Raw genomic sequence first — 20,896 nt, 5'->3', positions numbered from 1 at the left:
CTTGCAGGGAGAGGCGAACAGCCATAATTGTGACTAAGCTCCGAGCCGGATTTAATCAGTCTCTAATAATAGGGTTCGGATACCGATGATTTAAAAAAAAAAAATCAAAGCTTTAAGATAAGAGTTTACAGAATCAAAACGTATTGGTTTAAAATTTTAATTAAAATAGTTTAGGGTTGAATGATGGTTATACACTGAATTTGCCCCTTTTCCAATAATGATTGGACCGAATACTGGTCTCATTGCTGATAAAAATAAGTAAATAAAGACTTGTAGCTTTCCCTAATACAACATTAAGGAAACTTCTCTCTCTTGAAATGTCATTTGCTTGTTAATGACCAATTCTTCAAGGAATAGAAAAATGATCCTAAGAGATAAGATTTGCTACATCTTGATATGGGTATATTCATACATCAAGTTAATAATTCAGCAACGCGTAGGTGAATCAAAATGACTAGGTCTTATAAAGGAAGCAGATTCCCTGGTTTTTTTTTTTTTTGACCCTTGAACAAGTTTACCTACCTTCTCTATATAAATCTTAATATAATTGACCAAAATACAGCAATTTTCCATTTGTCTCACTTCATTGCACAATCAAGAATCATAAATCAGCAAACCAAAAAGAAGGCTCAAAATCGGGAAATCAAGATCACAATCAACAAATCAAGAAGAAAGAGTTAAAGAATCAGAAACCAAGAAGGAAAAAAAAAATTTCAAGAATCAAGAGAACAAGAAGCAGGAATTCAAGAATAATGTCCAAGAAGAATCTTGAATATATCCACTCTCATATTCCGGAAGGATATCCAAGAATCGATAAAACATATGATGATATAACATTGTTGAAACATGGAAATCGAGGAAAAGAAGAAGCAAAGTCATCGGTTGATGAAAGATTAGTGATGTTGCTAGAGTTTTTCAGACAACTATATATTCGAAAAAGGGAAGTGTTCAAGAAAATATTTCCAGAGTCTCAGGATGAGTTTATGGAGATGTTGAAGAAGTTTGATTTTAAGTTTTCCTTTGAAAGGTCAGAAAGCACAACTTTGAAAAGAAGCTCGAGTGTTGGCTCCAAAAGAACACGTTCTGTTAATGTTGATGGAGATGAATTGCCTTTGAGACTTGAAAGGTTTAAGGTTCGCACAGTAGTTACCGGCGGTGGTGCCCCTGGTGGTGATCAGGGGGAAACCAACTCTGGTGGCGGTGCCGGTGGTGGTGCTTCCAAATCAAAATAAATCAAGGTTAAAAACCGAAGGATTTATTAATTAGCTAAGCCTATTGATGTTTAGTGATATTAACTTTCAAGTCCCTATTTTTTTTTTAAATCAAATTATTTTGTTAAAAGAAATTACTTCATTGTTTTTTTTTTTTTTTTTTTTTTTTTTTTTGAGTGAGACTTGATTGCTAATATTGTTAAGAGGTTTTATTAATTTATTATTAGAAAATGAAAAACAAAACAATTTTTTTTTTCAAATGGAGAATTTTCTTTTTGTTGTTTAATTTGTTATCTCATTCAATATAAATAACAACATTTTATGTTTGAATCTCATATTAATGTGAAAGGGAATGTTTTAATCCATGGAATGTAAAATCCGTAGATATTGAAATTAATAGAATTTTTACACTCCATGATTTAGTTAAAAAATATAATCCATAAATTTGAAAGATATTTTTGGAATAAAATTAATTAATTGAAATTATTTTATCATAAAAAAATAATGGAATTATAAAGTCTCACCTTCAAAGTGACTTTCTTCGTAAAAATGCATCATTCATTAATGTACTGATGTTCAAAACATATTAAGAAAAAAAAAAAGAAAATTATAATAAACCAGAGAATTATTTATCTTGAAAAAAAAAATTTATAAACCATCAAAATAAGGTATTCTTGTCATGTTCAATTAAAGTTTTCTCGGTAAAGTTAGCAACATAAGTGCGCTATGGACCGATCTAGGTTGAAGGTTTATTCTTACAAATTGAGCACTTCCACCTTAAACAAATACTTGAAAACAAAAGGAAAAATTAATAAACTCTTTGATATATTTATTTGGATTTTAACATTTAATAAAATATAATTAACAAATAAATCAATTCAAATAAAATAATATAATATTCACTTTGAATAAATAATTAAATGGATAAATTATTTATAATAATGCGTTATTAAATAGGAGTATATTAAAAAAAAAATATATTGTTATTCTTAGAAGTATACCCCATAGTTTATAATAAACTGAAACAAAAAGCAAAAGATCAAGATAGTTTATTTCCTGTTTGGTAACAATTTGTAGTTAAATTTTTATGAAACGTTAAATATTTTAATTTTTAATGTTTAGTTTTTAATTAAAATTTTAATATAGTCGTCGTTTTTTTCCTTGAATTCAACTAATTATACAATTAATATTATTTTTTGTCATTTTAATTTAAATAACTAAACATCTATTCTCACTGAACAGGTTAATTTAAATTGTTATAAAGCTAAAACTAAAACAACTAATATTGCTGACCAAACACTAATTTATTTGAACTAATTGCTAGGATTATTTATACTTTTCTTGTACTTTATATAATTTTTGAGTGAATTCCGTTTTAGAAATTCAAAGATACAAATACGGAAAAGATAATTAAGAAAAAGAACATTTCCATTTATTTGTTTTTATGTGATTATTAAAATACTTTTTAATTTATAATTTTACATTTTAAAAAAACTAAAGTTTTAATATAAAAGAAATTTATTAAACAAAATACATGTATTATAATTTTTATTGGTTAAGTATTTTAGATATTGATTTATTAGAATAGTTTAATAAACTATACAAATTTTATACTAATAATTATAATTAATAAGTTTTTAAAATTATTAAGTGTGTTTTATATATAATATTTGTGGAATGTCGATATTATTATTAATAATTTCCGCCTCCGCCGGTTTCCCGCTGTTGCCTCTCCACTCACGGAGGCTGCAAGACTAAGGACTGTTTCTCTCGCCATTGGTTAGTGTCGCTCTGCTTCCGTACATTCAAGCTCCCCTGTAATCAGGTTAGTTTCTCTCAGTTTGTTCAAAACTTGATCCTGCTTTCGAATTCTTAATTCAGTTTAAATATCGAGTTGCTTTTGCTTTCCACTGTATCGTCGACTTCTGATTCAATCTTCTTGGTCTTTTAGGTTTACTATTATGTTGAGAAGTTTAGGATTTGTGGAGGCCAGTGCGGTGAGTTACAATTTTCAAAAGACAAAAGTTAGCCCCTTTTAGTTCCAAGTCAAGGCACCTTAACAACACAATAAGCCGAGTGGTAAGAACTAATTTCTTCATTAACTTTCCATTTTTTAACTAATCATTTGCCTTTACTTCATTCTATTATGTTGCCTTGCGAACATTCTGTTTATTTAACTTTAATCAACTATCAGAAAGCAGCTGCATACGCAATTATCCTTTGTTAATGGCAATTGAATTAAGAATACTTTTTGCTTTTTTTTTTTCATAGCTGATTGCATGATTGATTAATTAATTACATATATGTGAACTAATGCCATATCTTATTGCTTTGAAATTTGAGTTGATTATGTTGTTTTGAGGGATTAGTTTAGTTGAGCATAGCTTTTCAATAGAAAGAAGATAATGTTTTAGAACTGAGATTGCTTTCTTAAATTTTCTTAAAGGTTTCAATTGAAGTGCTTAATAAAAGTGAAATCTTTACAACATTAGGAACAATTCTATGCTCAATTTGTTGAAGGTGATAACTTCCTTCAGTATTGTTTGGGATTTGTTAGACCATGAAAGTACGAAATGTTTTAAAATTTTAAAATTAAATATGAGTTACATTCTCTATTCCTGCCCATGAGTTGTATATTGGCAGCCAATGATGAATTAGAGTTGATTAAAAATCTAAATAGATTTATGATTTTTGTAGTTAACCTATCCCACACGATATAATCAGTATCAGACTAAATGTGATATTACTACCAATCTCATTTGCAAGGTAGATTCATCACCTGGTATGGCACATGGGAATCTCCTGCAAATTAGCTTTCATGACTAAAAATGGATGAGTTCTTACATTTTTTTGACTTATTTGAAATTTAGCTTATAAATTCAACATAATACAAGTACTTAGAGGAAAATATAGATACTAATAATACTAAGATAATCAAACTTTGAACTCTTCATTATATTCAAAACAGGAAGTTGAATCTGAGATCGTTAAGTGAAATTGTTTACTACTCTGGCAATGTCAGTTTTTCTGTTCTTTAGTTCACCATTTTTCATCAATCTGCCATAATTGACATCAAGAAATTCACAGCGGCAACATACAATATTGATTAACCAGCATTGTTGCACCCAGTGTGTAGGTACATGCTTTCACTCCTTCACCCAATTGGCAGGTATGTGCTCTCTTCATTTTCTTTTTCCTCTTTCTTGGCTATACTCATCTTGACGTGTCTGAGCCTTAGTACCTATATGAGAATCAAGCTCTTTATTGCTATACTGAACATTGCTCTGTGATACCATGATTTCTTCAAACATTTACTTGCTAAGTACCCCCTTCTCCTAAGTTCATATATATGCCAATATTGTCTTGCAAATGGGTCACAAATTTATAGACTTGACCAAGAATATCAATTTTTTTCATCAGTTTAACATCACTTTGAGAACTTTAAAATAAATGCTTTTAGCAAGCACCTTTTGCTTGTAATATTTTTACTGTATTAGGGCCATAAATCCTTATCCTATCTTTTTTATGCTTGAACTTGCTAATTGTTCAATGGGTATCTGATCGTGTGAGCTTCAATAATTATGTTGCTACTTAGATTGGTGCAGACCTGCAAAGGACAAAATGTTCTCAAACTTTTTCCATCACTTCAAGCCCATTGCCTATGCTTTTCGTCGGCCAAAGATTCTTGGGAAGTTACATCTGATGGTTTTGAAAGTGAGAAGAAAGATGTTGATTTGGATCTTCTTTTCCGATCATGCAACAAACTTCCCCATGTTAAGTGTCTTCACACCCTTCTTGTGGTGTCAGGGAGAGTTGAAAATATATTCATCTCTGCAAAACTCGTTAATCTTTATGCCTATCTTGGTGAATTGTCATTATCCTATCGCACCTTTGATCAGATTTCAAAGAAAAATGTCTACACCTGGAATTCCATGATATCTGCTTATGTTCGCCATGGCCTTTTCCAAGAAGCTTTGTGTTGTTTCTATCAGTTCTTTTGGACATCTGGTCTTCAGCCTGATTTTTACACTTTTCCTCCTGTAATTAAAGCTTGCCGAACTCTACTGGATGGGAAGAAGGTACATTGCTCAATCCTAAAGATGGGCTTTGAGTGGGATGTTTTTGTAGCTTCCTCCTTGATACATATGTATTCACGGTTTGGGTTGGTAGGTGCTGCTCGAGAATTGTTTGATGAAATGCCAATTCGTGATAGTGGTTCATGGAATGCAATGATTTCTGGGTATTGTCAGAATGGGAATCCTGCAGAGGCATTAGATGTTGCAGGTGAGATGAGATTGGAAGGGGTAGCTGTGGATCCTGTTACAGTTGCAAGTATTCTTCCTGTTTGTGCACAACTAAGTGACATTTTAAGTGGGAAGTTGATCCATTTGTTGGTTATAAAATGTGGATTAGAATGTGAGCTGTTTGTGTCTAATGCATTGATTAACATGTATGCCAAATTTGGTTGCTTGGGGCAAGCACAGAAACTTTTTGATCAAATGGTCACAAGAGATACTGTGTCATGGAACTCAATAATTGCTGCGTATGAGCAAAATCATGATGTGGTTACTGCACGTTTATTCTTTGACAAGATGCAGAAGGCTGCAGCCAGACCTGATATATTGACCCTTGTTAGTTTGGCTTCAATTGTTGCTCAATTGAATGATCACCGAAACAGCAGGTCTATCCATGGATTTATCACAAGGGCAGGCTGGCTTTTTGAAGATAATGTCATTGGTAATGCAGTTATTGACATGTATGCTAAATTGGGTGTTACAGATTCTGCCCGTAAAGTCTTTGAAAGACTTCCCATTAAAGATGTGATTTCATGGAACACTTTAATCACTGGTTATGCTCAAAATGGTCTTGCAAGTGAGGCAGTTGAAGTATATCACATGATGGAAGAATGCAAAGAGATAATTCCAAACCAAGGGACTTGGGTTAGTATTCTACCGGCCTATTCTCATTTAGGAGCCTTGCAACAAGGCATGAAAATTCATGGGCGGGTTATTAAAAATTCTCTATACTTGGATGTTTTTGTTGGAACCTGCCTCGTTGACATGTATGGAAAATGTGGAAAATTAGATGATGCAATGTCATTATTCTACGAAGTGCCTAGAAAAGATTCAATCCCCTGGAATACCATAATATCTTGTCATGGGGTTCACGGGCATGGTGAGAAAGCTCTCGAACTCTTTAGGGAAATGATAGCTGAGGGGGTAACACCTGATCATGTAACATTTGTATCTTTGTTATCAGCTTGCAGCCATTCAGGTCTGGTTAGTGATGGTCAACAATGCTTTCACATGATGCAGGAAATATATGGGATTAAGCCTGATGTGAAGCACTATGGCTGCATGGTCGATTTATATGGTAGGGCCGGTTATCTAGATAAGGCATATGAGTTTATAAAAAATATGCCGATTCAGCCTGATGCTTCAATGTGGGGTGCTCTTATTAGTGCTTGCCGAATTCATGGGAATATGGAGTTGGGACAATATGCTTCAGATCAGTTGTTTGAAGTTGATTCAGAGAATGTTGGCTACTATGTTCTATTGTCAAACATTTATGCTACTGTAGGGAAATGGGAGGGAGCAAATAAGGTGAGATCATTGGCTAGGGGCAGGGGATTGAGGAAGACTCCTGGGTGGAGCTCTATTGAAATGAACAATATGGTTGATGTCTTCTATACTGGAAATAAAACTCATCCAAAATACGAGGAGATACATAGAGAGTTGAGGGATTTAACTGAAAAAATGAAGACTCTCGGTTATGTTCCAGACTTCAGCTTTGTGTTGCAAGATGTTGAGGATGATGAGAAGGAGCAAATTCTCATGGGCCATAGTGAAAGATTGGCTATAGCATTCGGAATCATCAGCACCCCTCCTAAAAGTACTATTAGAATCTTCAAAAATTTACGAGTTTGTGGTGATTGCCATACTACAACTAAATTTATAGCTAGAATTACAGAGAGGGAGATTATAGTTAGAGATTCAAACCGTTTCCATCATTTCAAGAATGGAATTTGCTCTTGTGGAGACTACTGGTGATATAGATTATGATCTAATTATTTAAAGATGTGAAACTTGGCGAATGAATTTCATTTAAGTTCTGCTTTTATAATGACGTCTGCATCTTGAGGGTGCCGCAGTACAGACTGAGCCTCTCCAAAAGGAATAATCACTGGAAAGGTACCCATTTTTAACATTTGAAAGGCAAATTCTGTTTTACCGGTTTACAGAACTAGTATAAACCTCTAACCTTCAGTGAATTGATAAATTTTTTATTGTGCCAGTAGTTGAAATTTTTGTTGTTGCATTTTGGTGTATGCATATTCTATTATATTTTTGTAAGCCTTTCATAAAGAGAAAACAAAATATAGATCTTTTTTCTTCTTTTTATTCTACTGACTTTAAACAGCAAAGCACAGAGACAGAGACTTCCTTCAGCTACTAATTAACAACTGGCTTCCAGCTCTGCAAGAATATCACCGGGGCCATTTGCTTATCTGGATCAAGATACCAACCACATTAGTCCCAGAAGACATGTCAACCTGATGTGGCAGGAGAAAAGAAAACCATTATTTTGAGCTTAAGTTTTCATTAATCTTTGCAATGACCAACCTCCTGTTTCTCCTGTTAACCCAGCTAGCTGGTCATATTCATATACCAGAAATCAAGATTTAGGCACAACTTGCTGCCCCGGTTGCCTGCATTGTACAGGCTATTATAAGGAAGATGCCTTGTTCATTACCCTATTTGTTCACATAAGATAGCTGAAAACTAGCTTGAACTGTTGGCATATGATCCTCTTGTTGCTCCAGTTTGATGATTGGAACTATTTTGAAATCATTGCTGATTCTTGAAAATTAAGGATTCAATTTTTTTTAAACGAAACTATTAAAATTGTATACGCGAGACATTCTTAAGTTTATTCATTTTGTTTCATTCTTATATAAGTAATCCAAGAAACATTTCATTAAAATATATTAATATTTTCTAAAAAAATTATTTAGATCTTAATTTTACTTTCTAATTAGTTTTTGTTTCTTGGACTTGCATCCTCTTTTAGCCTATTGTTATTCAAATAAGAAAAAACATCACTAAACAAAGAGTTTGACAAGCGAATAGCATCTCTACACAAATTTTACTTATAAAATCAGGATGGATTCATCGCTTACCTACATATCAGGTGCATAAAATACGTAGTTGGTAAATAGAATTTTATTTTAAATTAATTCTCAAATCTAATATTTTAGATTTTAATGTATAAAAATGTATTTTCAAGGAATGCACTATGTACACGTATAGTATGTTTGAAGTTTATTCGTTAGCAAAAAAGAATAGTATAAAACTTATTCCCGCAAAATACTAATTTGAGCAAAATTTTACTTAAGTATCATATATTTCAAGGAATTAAAATTCAAATAAATCCTATAAAATCATATGGGATGATTTAAATGAATTTGGTAAAATCAATAAAAAGTTATTTGTTTGAAACATATATCTCATCTTACCAAATCTAGCTTACATTGTTAGTAATCATTATTATGAAACATTAATACATTTTTTCATATTTCACAAATAAATAAAATAAAATAAAATAAAATCTCTGAGTTTCAAATATTATTATTAAATTAAATTCTATTTATTCTAAATAAATTATATTTTTTAGATCCATTACACAAAACAGGGAGTAAATTTCAAAATAATAATAAGAATTAAGGTTGAGCAAAGTTGAGTAAAAATTGAACAAATTGATTGAATAAATGTACTTGATTTAGTCTTTTATATAATGGATCTATTTTAATTTTTTATAGAAAGAATCTAAGTTTTTTCAGTAATTTTTATTAAATCCAAAAATCAGTTTAAATTTAATTAAAAAATAACTAAAACCAATCAAACCAAAGTACACATTGAATCAATTCAATAAAACTTGGTTTATTATACACTATTCAATTTGTTTAGATTTATTTCTTAAAAAACTTCTATTTATTTAGCAAGTGAGACCATAAATGAATCATGACCGATTTTCAATTCATGTGCAACAACTCACGAGCAGTTTAGCTCATTTATAATTTTATGGGTCAGTATTTTTTCTATTCATTAGGAAGTCTAACGGGTCGAAATAATCTCAACTCATTGAATTGGTGAAAACTCATGTTCGAAAGAACTCAAATTCGAAACCTCTCATCTCTCACACATGAATGAGAGGACCAATCAGACCATATCTAGTTGTCATGTGTTAGTACTAATTTAATTTAATTGGATCAAACTAATTAAATTATCAGCCCGTACAAAAATGTATTTTGAATTCTTTTTCCATCCAAAGAAAAAATTTAAAACCCACAAAAATAAAAATAGCAATATATATGTAAGGTAATACAGCACAGCATTAGCAATTACCAAGTTTTAATAATTAAAAAAAAAAAAGAATGGACCCCACCACACCAACCCCACCTAAAACCTATTTTAACGAGGTCCCTACCTTTTTCATAATCAAATACTCAGCTTACGATTTGCCAACGGATCAAAGTGTTCAAAACCGCTTCAAATACAAATTCCCTCCAGAGTCCCGCCTCCTAAAAACCACTGCTTTATAAACACCACAGCCTCAATTTTCAACTAAGGCGGCGGTTTCCAATGTCGAATTCCCATCCGCCGGACCTGCCTCCAAAATCGAAACTCCGGCAGCTTTCCGAGCAGCGGTGGTCATGTTCACTGGATATTGAGAAGGATACAAACAACCACAACCACGTCTCAATTTCAGACCAAATTGATGGTGTTCCAATCTCCAATTCCCAACTGCAGCCACCACAGCTGCGGTTCCGGCGGCTCTTCAAGCAGCGGTCGTGGTCGCCAGACACCGAGAAGGAGGAGGTGTGGCTTCGGCGAAAATCCAATTCCCGTATGTGCAACAAGGGTAGTCTTACAGACGAAGATCTTGAGGAGCTAAAAGCGAGCTTTGAATTAGGATTCGGATTCAAACCTGACTCGCCTGATTTGGATCCAAAATTGTCTGATGCTTTACCTGCTTTGAGGTTTTATTGTGCTGTTAATAAGGAGTATACTAATAGTTTATTGAGATCGTCGTCTTCCTCCTCAATTTTGTCTGACAGTGATAGTTCAAGTACTTGTAGCTCCTCCATTCTTGATTCAGGTATGATTTCAAGAGTTTTTAGCCGTTGGATTGGATTATTGGAAAAAAAAAAATTTTTTTGATAGAACCGGTGTTATTTGTTTTTGATAGGTGATGATTCGGAGACGGTGAAGATGAAATTGAAACAGTGGGCTCGAGTCGTTGCTTATTCAGTGCGGCAGGTTTCAGGGAAACCCAATTAATTCTTTAAGGATTTGAAATGTTTTTTTTGATAAAATTTAAGGATTTGAAATTTAGAGTAATATGTAATGTAATTTAATTTTTTTATTAATTGTTAATATAAATTATCTATATTGTTAGTCATCTTTTTCAGTATATTATTTATTTATTTATAAATTTTTTATTAATTGTTAATATAAGTTATCTATATTGTTAGTCATATTTTTTCAGTGTATTTATTCTCCCATCTCTTTCTATTCTTCGTCTTCCTCTTCCTCCTCTCTTTTTTCATCGTCAACTCTCTTGTCTACAATTCTTAATCATAACCATCACTCTTAATTATGAAATTTTATAATAAGATTTAATAACCTAATTACAAATGGAAGAGAGAGATTGAATTGAAGTGGGAGAGTAAAAGAAGCAAAAATGGAGGTATCTTGGGTAGTGTAGCAATTACAGATTGGATGCGACTGGACAGGATCAAACAGAAGCCAAGTACCCTCCCTCCTTCCCTTTCCTTCCCTTCCCTTCCCTTCCCTTCGCTGCCAAAAAGAGAAGAAAATGGATACCGAAAATAAACAACACTACTTATCACTGTTGCCTCTATCAGCACTCATCTCTCTCTTTGATCTTGGATTTCTCCAGTAATTTTTTATTGTGGAGAAAGAGAATCGAGCTGCGATATATCAAAAGCTGTATGTTAATCCCATTCTCTGTTTATTTGTATTATTTTCGCGTGTCTGTTCGTATATCAAATGTCACTCTTTTGTTTTGCATATTTTATGTCATATTCATTCATCCATAGTACAACTTCTTTCATTTTAGCTTGCTTATATTGTAAAGCAGCATCAGGAAAATCTAGACATTTGAATTCTTCAGCTTTGTTAGTATAAAGGAGCCAAATCTAAAGTCTTTTTGCTAGAAAAAAATTCACTAGTGGATTTGTAATAGTTTTTTGTCCATGGCAAGTTTGGTATATCTCCTTTAACAAAAGCATTTTTGGAGGCAGCAAGAATAACTTGCGGGTTCTTTTCTTATGTATCAAATCTGCATTTTTATTTACAGTTACATAATGTGTGTGCGCGGGGAAATGAATGGGGCAAATTGAGATTGTGGAAAAATGTGCCGAATTAATAAAAATATTATTTAAGATTTTAATTTTTTTGGTTAAAAATAAAGGTAATTTGATTTTAATTGTTCACATTAGTTTTCTATGTAAATTTAAATCTTATTGGATAAAATAAGATATTATATTATATAATATATAAAGTATATATTAAATATGGTAAGAATATAATACCCTGAATTTTTATTTTCAAAACTTTTGAATTTTTAATAAATCAAAAATCTGAATTTGTGATGGTATGGGCCATAAGTATCAAGTAATTTCAATCTGGGCCTAAATTGTGAGTTGGTCTCAAGCCCAAAATATATTATCGGAATTACCGGATTGAGAACCTTTAGATATTTTCAAGAATGAATATGGAGCCTTAACTATTAATGTATTTTAAATATGTAAATGTGAATGTGGTTACTATATGACTTAATTATCTTAAAAATCGAATATCATGATTATTAATATTAATATTGAGTAAATCGAAGAAATGTTATAAAATCTAATTAAATTAGTAAAAAATAAATCAAACCGGATCTGTAAACCAGATAAAAATCCTGCAAACCTAATAAAAATCGAGCTAAATCGTTGTGTTGGACCAAACCGGCTCGAATCGAACCGGAATGGCCCAGAACTCTCTACACCCATCTTCTCCTCTCTTTTTCTCTCTTCCTCTCTTCTTCTTCGCGCAAGCAAGGAGTAGCGCCGCTCCTCCTCCCTCTCCTCGTTTCGGGCCACCGCTCAACGAAAGCTAGGTGGCGGTCGGCTCGTCTGGTGCTGGTGGTCATGTCTCCAGCCTCCTCTCGCGCGAAAGGAGCTTCAATGGGAGCGAAACGGAGTTGTTCTCCTTGACAGCTCGTGCTCACCAAACTCCAGCGATCCACGCCATTTCCAGCTGCTTCAAGGCGAGGGACATGCTTTGATCGACTCCTCTCTTCCCAACGAGTCTCTTTCTTCCATCAGTTTCGGCGACAAAGCTTGCTTGAGGAAAACGCCATGAAAGGAGGTGGCGAAGCCACTGTCAGGGCCATTTCCGGCGAAACAAGGCTTAACCAGTCCAAATTGATCACGAATCCGGAGTCCCCATGAGATTTCGAGTATTTTGTTATATATGTTGTAAAATTCTGGGCAAAAGTTGCTTTTCCGGCCACCGTGAACGGCGGCGACGGCAGCGGTCCGGCGACCGGCCAACGATTCTCCGGCCAGGCACCAAAAGGCGAAATCTTCCTTTTCTCGTGTAGGCTGTGGATTCGTCATCCGATTTTTGATCGGTACACTCTAAGATTCAATTCGCCATTTTCGAATAAATCCCAAAATAATGAATTAATGAATTAATTGAATATTTAAGTAAATTAAATAGAGCATTGTTAAATCTAATGCATGAATATCAGTTACAAGTTTTAAGAAAAATAAATAGGAGGTATTATAATTTATGGTGTGGACAGGTAATTAATGATATTATGGAAATATGCTTGTTGGTTAATATAAAGGAAAATTTAATTGGTATTATTATTATTTTTAGTATTAGTATTATTATTATTATTAATATTATCCTCGTGCTAAAATACTACGTAATGAATAGTATCAGCATTAATATCATTATTCTTAATGATTATTATTATTAATAGAATTAGAAAATTTAGTTAAAAGGTATAAATTAAAATAAATAAATACATAAGAAAACTATATTTATAGATAACTATACAGTTTAGTTTGATATGTGAGTAAAGCGACTAGTAATCAAAACTAATAATTAAGGGAAGATACATTTCTCGAATAGACCTCTTATATAGAATTTTCTTATTTCTTTAGATGTTTATAAAGTCCCGAAAGGTGAAGACAAATGCTGGAAGCGTACAATAATAAAGATAGTCCTTTCAAGGACAACAAAAAACTGTGAGTAGTGTTAGATAACTAGTATCATCCGCCTGCATTCATGCATTCACGGCTAAATGTTATCATGCATTATTTTGTTGAATTATCATACTGTGATGCACTATTTGTTGATATTAAAAATTGTTTGATTATTTGTGTTGTGACTATACTGTGCTTTGTTTGTGCGGAATTGGGATGAAGTGAGTCACCATGGGTTTGTGAGACCATTACCGTTATATGGATCCTGATTCTGATTACTGTTACCGTTATATACTGTTACTGTTATATGGATCCTGATTATGATTACCGTTAGCCGGGTAAATGGGAGATCGGCGCCCCCGTGTGCACCTACCGTTGCCGTTACCGTTAAACACAGAGTAGCCTCTTTGGGCGCACCTGATAATCTAGATTTGATCGTAGTCCGCAGGGTGGCCTTTTGTTGTGAGCGCCTGATGATCTAGATTTGATGGAGACGACCGGGTTGCCTCCTGTTGGTATAAAAAAAAAAAGAGACTGGAAAAACAATGAGAGGACTGGTCATGTGAGGATTAGACTGGTCGGCCAGAATGGGGGATTGGCTCCCTGGTGCATATGTGAGTGGATGAGCCATGTAGGAGGACGGCTCATCGGGTTTCAGTGACTCCACTGACTAATTTCCACGTGATATGATTATATGAAGGTGATAATAATTGTGATTGCTGTTGTATTGCCATTTGTGACAAACTGTATAATCATATAATTAATCGGTGACCAAATAAAAAAAAATATTTTAGCATCTGTGTGATTGTGTGGGGTGAGAGGGTTATCTAACCCTACTCATTGAGTTTAGCGCTCACCCCTGCCTACTATTTTTTTTAGGTAATAGAAAAAAAGAAAAGCCCTATGGAGTTGACGCATTATTGATAGAAGATTGATATTAATTGAAATATCATTGTAAATGTAAATGCAGGGTTCCACAATTGTATTCCAAATGAATTGTAAATGAATAAATAGAGTAACAGATACACACTATATAGACTGTACTTTGGATATATTTGTGAAATAAGTTATTGGGCCTGAATCCACAATTGTGAATAGAATGCGAGTCTTAAGTAATACAGGCTTACTACGGGCTTCGGGGGGCTTTAAGCCCACCCAGATTCTAGTGCCGGTCCGGCCCATGGAAACGGGTCGTGACATATACCGACTATAGATATTTTACTATCAAATAATTATTGCTTGATTTCTATTTTTTTTTTTTTTTTAAAAAAAATTGATTGACTGATTTTTTTATTCTTTTTAAGAGTTTGTATTCTAAACTCATAAAATGAGAATTACAAAAGAAAAAGCTTAGTGTGGGTCCTTTCCAAGTTTTGCAACACATTAATTGCCTTTCATCTCCATCAAAAGGTAAAATGAAAAAGGAAATACAAAGCATTAAGTAGCCCACAAATGGAATTCCATTGGCATATTTTTTTCCACATGAATAATTTTATATGAACAACCACCGAACTTCATGGAACAAAACAACCTTTACTTTTTATTAAATTAAATTTTTTGAAAATTCTAGTTTAAAAATTTAACATTAAATTTAGAGTTATGAAATTTAGTAAAAGAAATGTAATAAAAAGACAAAATGAGTCATTAAAATGTCTTCTTTTTCCTATAGCAAATTTTCAGAAGGTCCATCATTGCTTCATTTTCCTCCTCCGCTTATTATTATTATTATTTTTTTAGAAGATTATTATTAATCTTGTAATGCACAATATTAATTATTCAAATATTGACAACTTAATCTTTTTTTTTAAAAAAAAATGAAAAAGACATATACCATGATTTTTAAATTATTGATCGTTAAAATACAATGAATGATACAATAGCGAAAAGAAAAATTAGATTTTTTAGTTTTTGTGTTGAATATGTTAAATTAAAGAAGATTAAGAAAGAAAGAGGAAAGAATTATGAGAAGAATCGGATGATATTATTAACTTGACACAGCATAGCTATTTATATAGCTTTACAGAACTGAAATGCAGAAAATTAGTTAACAGAAACACCAAAAATCAGGAAGATGTTAACAAACAAAACAAATCAAGTATCCCAAACAAATAGGGATTTATTTGACTGAAATAAAGACTAACAATTCCTCCCTTAAACTGAATGCTTTAAGCAATCAGTTTATAATTGATTCCTTTGAACATATGCCCAATAAAGCTCGCAACTTCAAAAAGGCATCCAGTTTGAGAGCCTTGGTCATGATATCAGCCAGTCGTTCTTGTGAAGCACAGTACACCAATTCAACAGTGTCAGCTTTAGTAGCTCTCGCAGAAAATGAAACCGAACATCTATATGCTTGCTTCGTCCATGCATAACTGGATTTTTTGAAAGCTTAATGGCAGAATTATTGTCGCAACGAATCATAACTGACTTGTCTTGCTTAGGATCCAGCTTCTTCAAAATTCTTATCAACCATGCAGCTTGGCATGCACATGAAGCAGCTGAAATAAATTCCGCCTCTGTAGTGGATAAACTAACTACTGACTGTTTTTTCGAACACCAAGACACTGCTCCTGAGCTAAAAGAAAAACATAGCCTGAAGTGCTCTTCCTATCCTCCAAATCTCCGGCATAATCACTGTCTGCATAAGCAACCAGCTCATTATCTCCTCCCTTCTTGTAGAAAATCCCCAAATCTGTAGTTCCCTTCAGATATCTAAGCACCCTTTTTGCAGCCTGTAAATGAAGTTGAGTGGGACTATCCATGTATCTACTTATAAGACTTACAGCAAACATCATATCCGGCCGAATTGCGGTGAGATACAGAAGACTACCTGTAACGCCCCATTTTTCTGTGTCTGAAATAGTAAGTTACCGGTCTGTGAATAGTACCATCGGTCCGGAAGTCGATATTATTTTGGTCCGAAAAAAATTATTATGTATGTTTAATATTTTCTTTAATATTTTCTTTAATTCTTGATACCATAAATCCTTTACTTAAGACATTTTATCATCATAAATACTTTGGTTCTTTCAAATAAACTTAGAACTAAGAACATAAATAATTTAATTCTTTCAAATCATAAATTCATTACTTGAACATTATACCAATACATATACTCTTTATTTTTCATACCATGTACTGAAATATCATGCTTTGAAAATTCATTTGATAACATAATCAATAATTTCCAAAGTAAGGTTTACTAAAATAATATGATCTCATTCGTTTCATTGTATTACAGATATTTTCCATAGGGCTCGCATACACTTAGGAGAAAGAGAAGCAGATAAGTTTTCATAACTTATTCATAATGGCCTTAGGTCGCCAACCTTTTCATAACATATAGAGCGTGTCCGCCCTAACAGAACAGAAGACACCCACGTGTCTAGCATATGATCATAGCTTCTTATCAGAATGGCATCAAATGCCGAGCATGCTCATCAGACAGAATAAAAACCAACAGCATCTCCCTTGTCCTCACCATTTGCTTTCATTTTATTAGCAATGGTAAGAGTTCGGGCAATAAATTCATTCACAGTTTCTCCAGTCTTCATGTGAAGAAGTTCAAACTCTTTTCGAAGAGCTTGCAGCTGTGCACGCTTAACACGAGTTGTTCCGTGATATTTCTGCTTCAGAGAGTCTCATATGTCTTTTGCTGTATCCTTTTTGAGGATTGTCTCCAGGACTGACCGATCCAATGCTTGAAACAGAAAATTCTTCGCTTTCAAGTCTTTCAATTTCTGATCTTCAAAGCTTTTCTTTTGCGCGTCTGTCAAAGATACTCCTTCTGCTGCTACAGGTACTCCATCTTTTACCAAGTGCTAATACTCTTTTGAGCGCAAGAAATTTTCCATGAGCATCGCACAATGATCATAATGCCCATCAAATTTGGGTATTGCTGGTTGAACAAAAGAAGATTCAGTTGTCATATTTGAATCACAAAAAAGAAGAAAGACACTTATAGAAGACTGCTACTTCTAACCTCCTAAGGGCTCTGATACCAAATGTTAAATTAAAGAAGATTAAGAAAGAAAGAGGAAAGAATTATGAGAAGAATCTGATGATATTATTAACTTGATACAGCATAGCTATTTATATAGCTTTACAGAACTGAAATGCAGAAAATTAATTAACAGAAACACCAAAAATCTGGAAGATGTTAACAAACAAAACAAATCAAGTATCCCAAACAGATAGGGATTTATTTGACTGAAATAAAGACTAACAAAATAATTGTTGATTTTTCAGAGGGACTTATATTTAAAAATATGGATGATATGGATTATATTACATTTCATTACACTATAGTTAAAATAATCTACAAATAAAAAAAAAATTCAGTTGTTTATATTTATTGTGTCATTCGTATTCTAGGCATATTATAATTTTCATATACTTTTTTTTATTAGTAAATTTTCAGTTTTATTTATAAAAAAAAACCGCAATTACTTAGATTTGAGAGTCCTTATTCCCTTTTAAATTTTAGAAAGGAAGTAATTAAAAAGGGGTAAGAAAGGAATTATCAAATGCATTGTTACCTAAGAAGTAACGGTGAAGAAGGTGTACGTGGACAAATCACATCTTTGTAGACATGGCCATATTACGGTTCCGGGAACCGGAACCGTCGGTTCGAACCGGTCCGGAACCGATAAGAACCGGAACCGGGCCGAACCGAAACCGGAACCGGAAAATTCCGGTTCGGTTCCGGTTCCAGAAAATTAGGAACCAGAACCGGCGGTTCCAGAGAACCGGTCGGAACCGGACTGGAATCGCCGGTTCTCCAGCCGGTTCGAACCGGCGGTTCTAGCCGCTCTCCACAACTGCGAAGGCCATGTTTGACCCGCTGAGCTCTGCAACGCGAGCTTGCAACTCTTGTGAGGCCTCAATCATGCAGGCCCTGCTAAAAGAGTGACTTGCTAGAATACAGCTGTCACCAACATCCCATGCACATATATATACACTATAATATTTGTGTGTTTTTGAAGGTAATGTTATATTATTTTATATTTATTAATATATTATTATTATTAAGAAACTGTCAGTTTTGTGTTTTTTTTTTTTTAATTTAAGTTCAAGCCTTTTTTTTTTTTTAAATTATGTTAAAACTTTTTTAAACAAAAAATAAATTCAGTTGAAGAATTTTTTTTTTAAAAATAATTATGTTCAAGTCTTTAAAAAAATAAATTTAATTGAAGTATTTTTTAATTTTTAGGTGTATTTTTTTTACAAATAACATTCACAAATTTATTAAATTTTTTAAACCGGTCTTCAAAATTTAAAATTTAAAATTATGCGATTCGCCGGAAAACCGATCGGAACCGTCGGTTCCGTAACCGGAACCGGAACCGGACCTTTTCGGTTCGGTTCCGGTTCCAGTTTTTCTGGAACCGGAACCGCCGGTTCCGGAACCGTGGCCAAGCCTACATCTTTGTGAATGCAATCCGAAGGAAAAACAATCACTATCCAGAAATTAATTTGAATGACAAATGATATTAAGAAGTTCAACAGAAATATTCTGATTAGGGTAAATCTAACGTGGCCTTGACGGTGACGTATTGTGATGCGACCCCACCAATCATATTTGTAAGTTTTTGGCCCAACCAAGAATTCAAACTATGTTTTTTAATCTTTTTTATTTTTTTATTTATTATTTTAAATAATAACTGCTTAATTTCAATGATTTATTTACACAAATTGCCATTTTCTTATTTGTTAAAAGTAACGATCGTCAATCATTTCAAAATCACTTCAGTAATTACGACCTCAGCTGGACACCTCATTCTTAGTTTTCTTTGAATGAGATGTGTTCTTTTTTTATTAATTTTCTACAGTAAAATAAATTTATTTTAGTAAAAACTATGTATCTTAATAATTTAAAAAAAAAAAAGGATTTTAATTAATTAATTAGTCCTAATAAATAAGCAATTAAAAAACGACCATCAATCATTTCAAAATCACTTCATTGATTAAGACCTGAGCTGGACACTTTGTGAATCGTGATTAAACTCTCTACCATTTACTAATAAATAAGCAATTTTAAAAAATTACATGATATGGAAATATGAAATTCCACTTTTTGATATGCAATTACTCTTTTCTCATTTTATTTATTTATTTTTAATTTTTTGATGGAGGAGAACATCAAAAAAAAAAAAAAATCAGTTAATTTGCTTCAATTGCAGTAAAATTTATGTCACTAGATAGCCAACACACTCGTTTGGTCATTATAATAAGTGGGGTCTCTTTCTTCTTCTTTTTTGATAAAAAAAAAAAAAAAAAAAAAAAAACAAATCATGATATTTAAATTTCAGCCAGAATTAAAAAGAAAACAAAAGGTTGGAACAAAGCATGAATAATTTTATATGACCAAGTCCAACCGCCGAACTTATGGAACAAAGCATTAATTAGCCCACAAGTAAAAGAAATGTAATAAAAAGACAAAATTTCTCTGTATATAGCCGATACAATCACCCCATATTCTCATCACAAACCCTTCCCTTGTTTTCTTCTGCTCTTAACTATCGAGAAGCAACAATGCGTTCATCAACTACAAAACTGCTCACCCTCAATGCCATTAAAATGTCAATCTTGATCTTGCTCCTCATTTTTATCTTCAACTCTAATCAGATGGTAACTGGGAGAACTCTGCATCACAGTAATAAGCAAACACTTGCTGCTAATGAGAAGAAGGTGGTGGCCGTTCCAGACAAAGCAACACCACAAAATTCTGCGCCCAACCCATGCACTTATCTTCCTGTAACAGATCCTAAAAATTGTGGAAAGCATTAGAATCTTAATTACAGCAAGTCATCAACTTCACATGAATATTCTGCGGGTACTTGTATAATTATTGTTATTAGATTATGTTTTATTTTGAGAAGTTATTTCAAATAAAATCTCATGTTCTATATATTTTATGAAAGTTCAACAAAATTCCAATAATAATAGACCTCACGCCCAAGCATGAATATATGGAGCCTGAAGTTTATAGGCAAACACATTTGCAGGCGGTGGTCGGTGCAGCATATAAAAAGAGGGGCCAATTGACCCCTCTTTTTTTTTTTTTTTTTTTTTTTTTAATAAATATATGCATATTTGTCTAAATTAATACTTATTCTTATCTCCAAATCTCATCTGACTAAGACTTGTAAAACTAGAACCTAGCTATGTTCCTCCTCCTCTAACACCAGGGCTTAAGTGCAATACAACAGAAAACAATGCTTCAAATAATCTATGGTATGGTTTTTAATATATATTTCTTTTTATTTATATCAAAGTGGTGTTTAGTACCACAAAATAAAACTAAATACTTTTTTTTTTTTCTAATGTTGAATAATATATGTATTAAAAATTGTCATTTATCAATTGTCACTTCAAATAAATTTAATTATTAGGTATT

General features: G+C 32.8%; 4 protein-coding genes and 1 long non-coding RNA gene across 10 annotated transcripts; 4 read left to right on the top strand and 1 right to left on the bottom strand.

The window, feature by feature from the left end:
- Window positions 1-374: 374 nt before the first annotated feature.
- On the top strand, window positions 375-1,345 carry LOC105648122 (uncharacterized). Its single transcript, XM_012234427.3, has one exon. It carries the CDS (start codon window positions 753-755, stop codon window positions 1,230-1,232), a length of 480 nt encoding a protein of 159 aa, XP_012089817.1. The 5' UTR covers window positions 375-752; the 3' UTR covers window positions 1,233-1,345.
- Window positions 1,346-2,899: 1,554 nt separating this feature from the next.
- EMB2758 (Tetratricopeptide repeat (TPR)-like superfamily protein) lies at window positions 2,900-8,095 on the top strand. 6 transcript variants are annotated; one of them, XR_002286016.3, is made up of 5 exons: window positions 2,900-3,036; window positions 3,163-3,290; window positions 4,341-4,380; window positions 4,807-7,402; window positions 7,686-8,095. XR_002286016.3 is itself a non-coding variant. In XM_037639116.2 (4 exons), the coding sequence occupies exons 3-4, from the start codon at window positions 4,352-4,354 to the stop codon at window positions 7,259-7,261; spliced, it is 2,484 nt and encodes an 827-aa protein (XP_037495044.1). In that variant the 5' UTR covers window positions 2,900-3,036; window positions 3,163-3,290; window positions 4,341-4,351; the 3' UTR covers window positions 7,262-8,095. The 6 variants fall into 6 exon arrangements, 3 of the variants coding, with proteins under 3 accessions (XP_037495044.1, XP_020540621.1, XP_020540618.1); XR_002286014.3 differs by having other exon boundaries at window positions 7,642-8,095; XR_002286015.3 differs by having other exon boundaries at window positions 7,632-8,095.
- A 1,637-nt stretch (window positions 8,096-9,732) lies between these two features.
- Window positions 9,733-11,331, top strand: LOC105648143 (uncharacterized). Its single transcript, XM_012234447.4, has 2 exons — window positions 9,733-10,370; window positions 10,461-11,331. The coding sequence occupies exons 1-2, from the start codon at window positions 9,854-9,856 to the stop codon at window positions 10,550-10,552; spliced, it is 609 nt and encodes a 202-aa protein (XP_012089837.1). The 5' UTR covers window positions 9,733-9,853; the 3' UTR covers window positions 10,553-11,331.
- An 801-nt stretch (window positions 11,332-12,132) lies between these two features.
- Window positions 12,133-14,529, top strand: LOC105648150 (uncharacterized). Its single transcript, XR_001047563.4, has 2 exons — window positions 12,133-12,914; window positions 13,456-14,529. It is a non-coding gene; the product is annotated as an uncharacterized LOC105648150 (long non-coding RNA).
- Window positions 14,530-15,670: 1,141 nt separating this feature from the next.
- Window positions 15,671-16,259, bottom strand: LOC149495841 (secreted RxLR effector protein 161-like). The gene is made up of 2 exons (XM_089723269.1): window positions 16,040-16,259; window positions 15,671-15,885 (listed from the first exon to the last, which is right to left on the bottom strand). Exons 1-2 carry the CDS (start codon window positions 16,257-16,259, stop codon window positions 15,671-15,673), a joined length of 435 nt encoding a protein of 144 aa, XP_089579395.1.
- Between the last annotated feature and the right edge of the window lie 4,637 nt (window positions 16,260-20,896).

Source organism: Jatropha curcas, chromosome 6 (genome assembly GCF_041381405.1).
Source record: "Jatropha curcas cultivar XTBG-Jc1 chromosome 6, XTBG_Jcur_1.0, whole genome shotgun sequence".
Classification (NCBI taxonomy): domain Eukaryota; kingdom Viridiplantae; phylum Streptophyta; class Magnoliopsida; order Malpighiales; family Euphorbiaceae; genus Jatropha; species Jatropha curcas.
This window is presented reverse-complemented; position numbering and strand designations above follow the sequence as displayed.

Bases quoted from the DNA above. Each gene is read 5' to 3' on its own strand.
- LOC149495841 (XM_089723269.1), bottom strand. From the start codon at position 16,259: ATGGATAGTCCCACTCAACTTCATTTACAGGCTGCAAAAAGGGTGCTT. The intron at 15,886-16,039 runs GTCAGTAGTTAG...TCTGCCATTAAG, and splicing joins TCTTGGTGTTCGAAAAAACA to CTTTCAAAAAATCCAGTTAT.
- LOC105648143 (XM_012234447.4), top strand. From the start codon at position 9,854: ATGTCGAATTCCCATCCGCCGGACCTGCCTCCAAAATCGAAACTCCGG. The intron at 10,371-10,460 runs GTATGATTTCAA...TGTTTTTGATAG, and splicing joins CTCCTCCATTCTTGATTCAG to GTGATGATTCGGAGACGGTG.
- EMB2758 (XM_037639116.2), top strand. From the start codon at position 4,352: ATGCTTTCACTCCTTCACCCAATTGGCAG. The intron at 4,381-4,806 runs GTATGTGCTCTC...GTTGCTACTTAG, and splicing joins CTCCTTCACCCAATTGGCAG to ATTGGTGCAGACCTGCAAAG.
- LOC105648122 (XM_012234427.3), top strand. From the start codon at position 753: ATGTCCAAGAAGAATCTTGAATATATCCACTCTCATATTCCGGAAGGA.